This window comes from Tribolium madens, unplaced genomic scaffold (assembly GCF_015345945.1).
Source record: "Tribolium madens isolate multiple individuals breed KSU strain unplaced genomic scaffold, Tmad_KSU_1.1 Scaffold_97;HRSCAF=244;Tcas5.2_LG3a, whole genome shotgun sequence".
Classification (NCBI taxonomy): domain Eukaryota; kingdom Metazoa; phylum Arthropoda; class Insecta; order Coleoptera; family Tenebrionidae; genus Tribolium; species Tribolium madens.
Genome location: NW_025401069.1, coordinates 15,164,869 through 15,166,068, shown reverse-complemented (window position 1 = coordinate 15,166,068; position 1,200 = coordinate 15,164,869). Strand labels below are relative to the sequence as shown.

General features: G+C 38.6%; 1 protein-coding gene across 1 annotated transcript; it reads right to left on the bottom strand.

Moving 5' to 3' along the window:
• Positions 1-507: 507 nt before the first annotated feature.
• LOC123014405 (peptidyl-prolyl cis-trans isomerase 6-like) lies at positions 508-1,194 on the bottom strand. Its single transcript, XM_044413500.1, has one exon. The coding sequence runs from the start codon at positions 1,146-1,148 to the stop codon at positions 546-548; it is 603 nt and encodes a 200-aa protein (XP_044269435.1). The 5' UTR covers positions 1,149-1,194; the 3' UTR covers positions 508-545.
• Positions 1,195-1,200: the final 6 nt, after the last annotated feature.

The window sequence follows — 1,200 nt, the reverse complement described above, 5'->3', positions numbered from 1 at the left end:
AACACAGGAAAAATTTGCGAAACATTACGGTTTTTCAAAACTTCCGCCAAAACTTTCAAATTTGACACATTTGACAGGCGTACCAATTTGTCACTGCTTGATTGCTTTTCTAGCGTTTTTTAACCAAATTCTTGCATTTAAAAATAAAGAACGTCAACAAATACGTTCTTTATAACTTTTGTGTGTGTTTTCTCCTTCAATAAATACATTTTTGGGTGTGAAGACTTAGTTTAAGTGTGCCATGAAACGTGAAAAGGTGATGTTTTGATTGTTTTTTTTGCAGCGCCACACTAACGGAAGTAAAAACCCCAAGTTTGACACTAATTTAATATACTATTTCGTTGGTTTTTAGCCAAACCGTTTTGTTTAGAGAAGAAGAATCTTCAGAAACAGTTTCGTTTTAACATTAGTGTGATTTTTATCAATAAATACTTTTTTGAGCGAGAAAATTTTAGTTTATTTTGCACGTCTCAAGTGTGCCATGAAACGTGAAGAACTAGTTGGCACTACTGCAAAATTTAAATTTACTTGAAATGGTGAATAATTTAACAAAAACTGGAGTCCCTGCTTTCGGTGAAAGGTTCATTTAGAGGTATAGTTCCCGCATCGGCGATTACCGCGTCTTTTGTGGGTTTGTCTTTCTCAGTTTTGAGATTTTCAATCTCGCGTACAACATCCATGCCTTCTATCACTTTCCCAAAAACGACATGTTTTCCATTCAACTCTGAAGTACGTCTCACACTAATGAAGAACTGAGATAGGTTGGTGTCTTTCCCAGCGTTAGCCATCGAAACCCATCCAGCTTCATAGTGTTCGAGAATGAAGTTTTCGTCTGGGAATTTTCCGTTGTAAATGCTACGGCCCCCAGTTCCGTCGCCTCTAGTTATGTCTCCACCTTGGATCATGAAGTTTTTGACCACACGATGGAATTTGGTACTTTTGAAGCCTTTCCCGACCGGTTCTTCGGCCAATTGTTTGAAGTTTTTCACTGTTTTGGGGACGATTTTTCCGAAAAGCCCGATTTGGATGCGACCAACGGGCACATTGTCGATTTTTATGTCAAACCAAACTATGTCGGTGACGAGGGGGTCCTCCTCGCACTTGGCAAAAGCGATCATAGCACAACACAGGAAAAATTTGCGAAACATTACGGTTTTTCAAAACTTCCGCCAAAACTTTCAAATTTGACACATTTGACAG

Excerpts from the sequence above, each read along its gene's own strand:
- LOC123014405 (XM_044413500.1), bottom strand. The coding sequence starts at position 1,148 with ATGTTTCGCAAATTTTTCCTGTGTTGTGCTATGATCGCTTTTGCCAAG.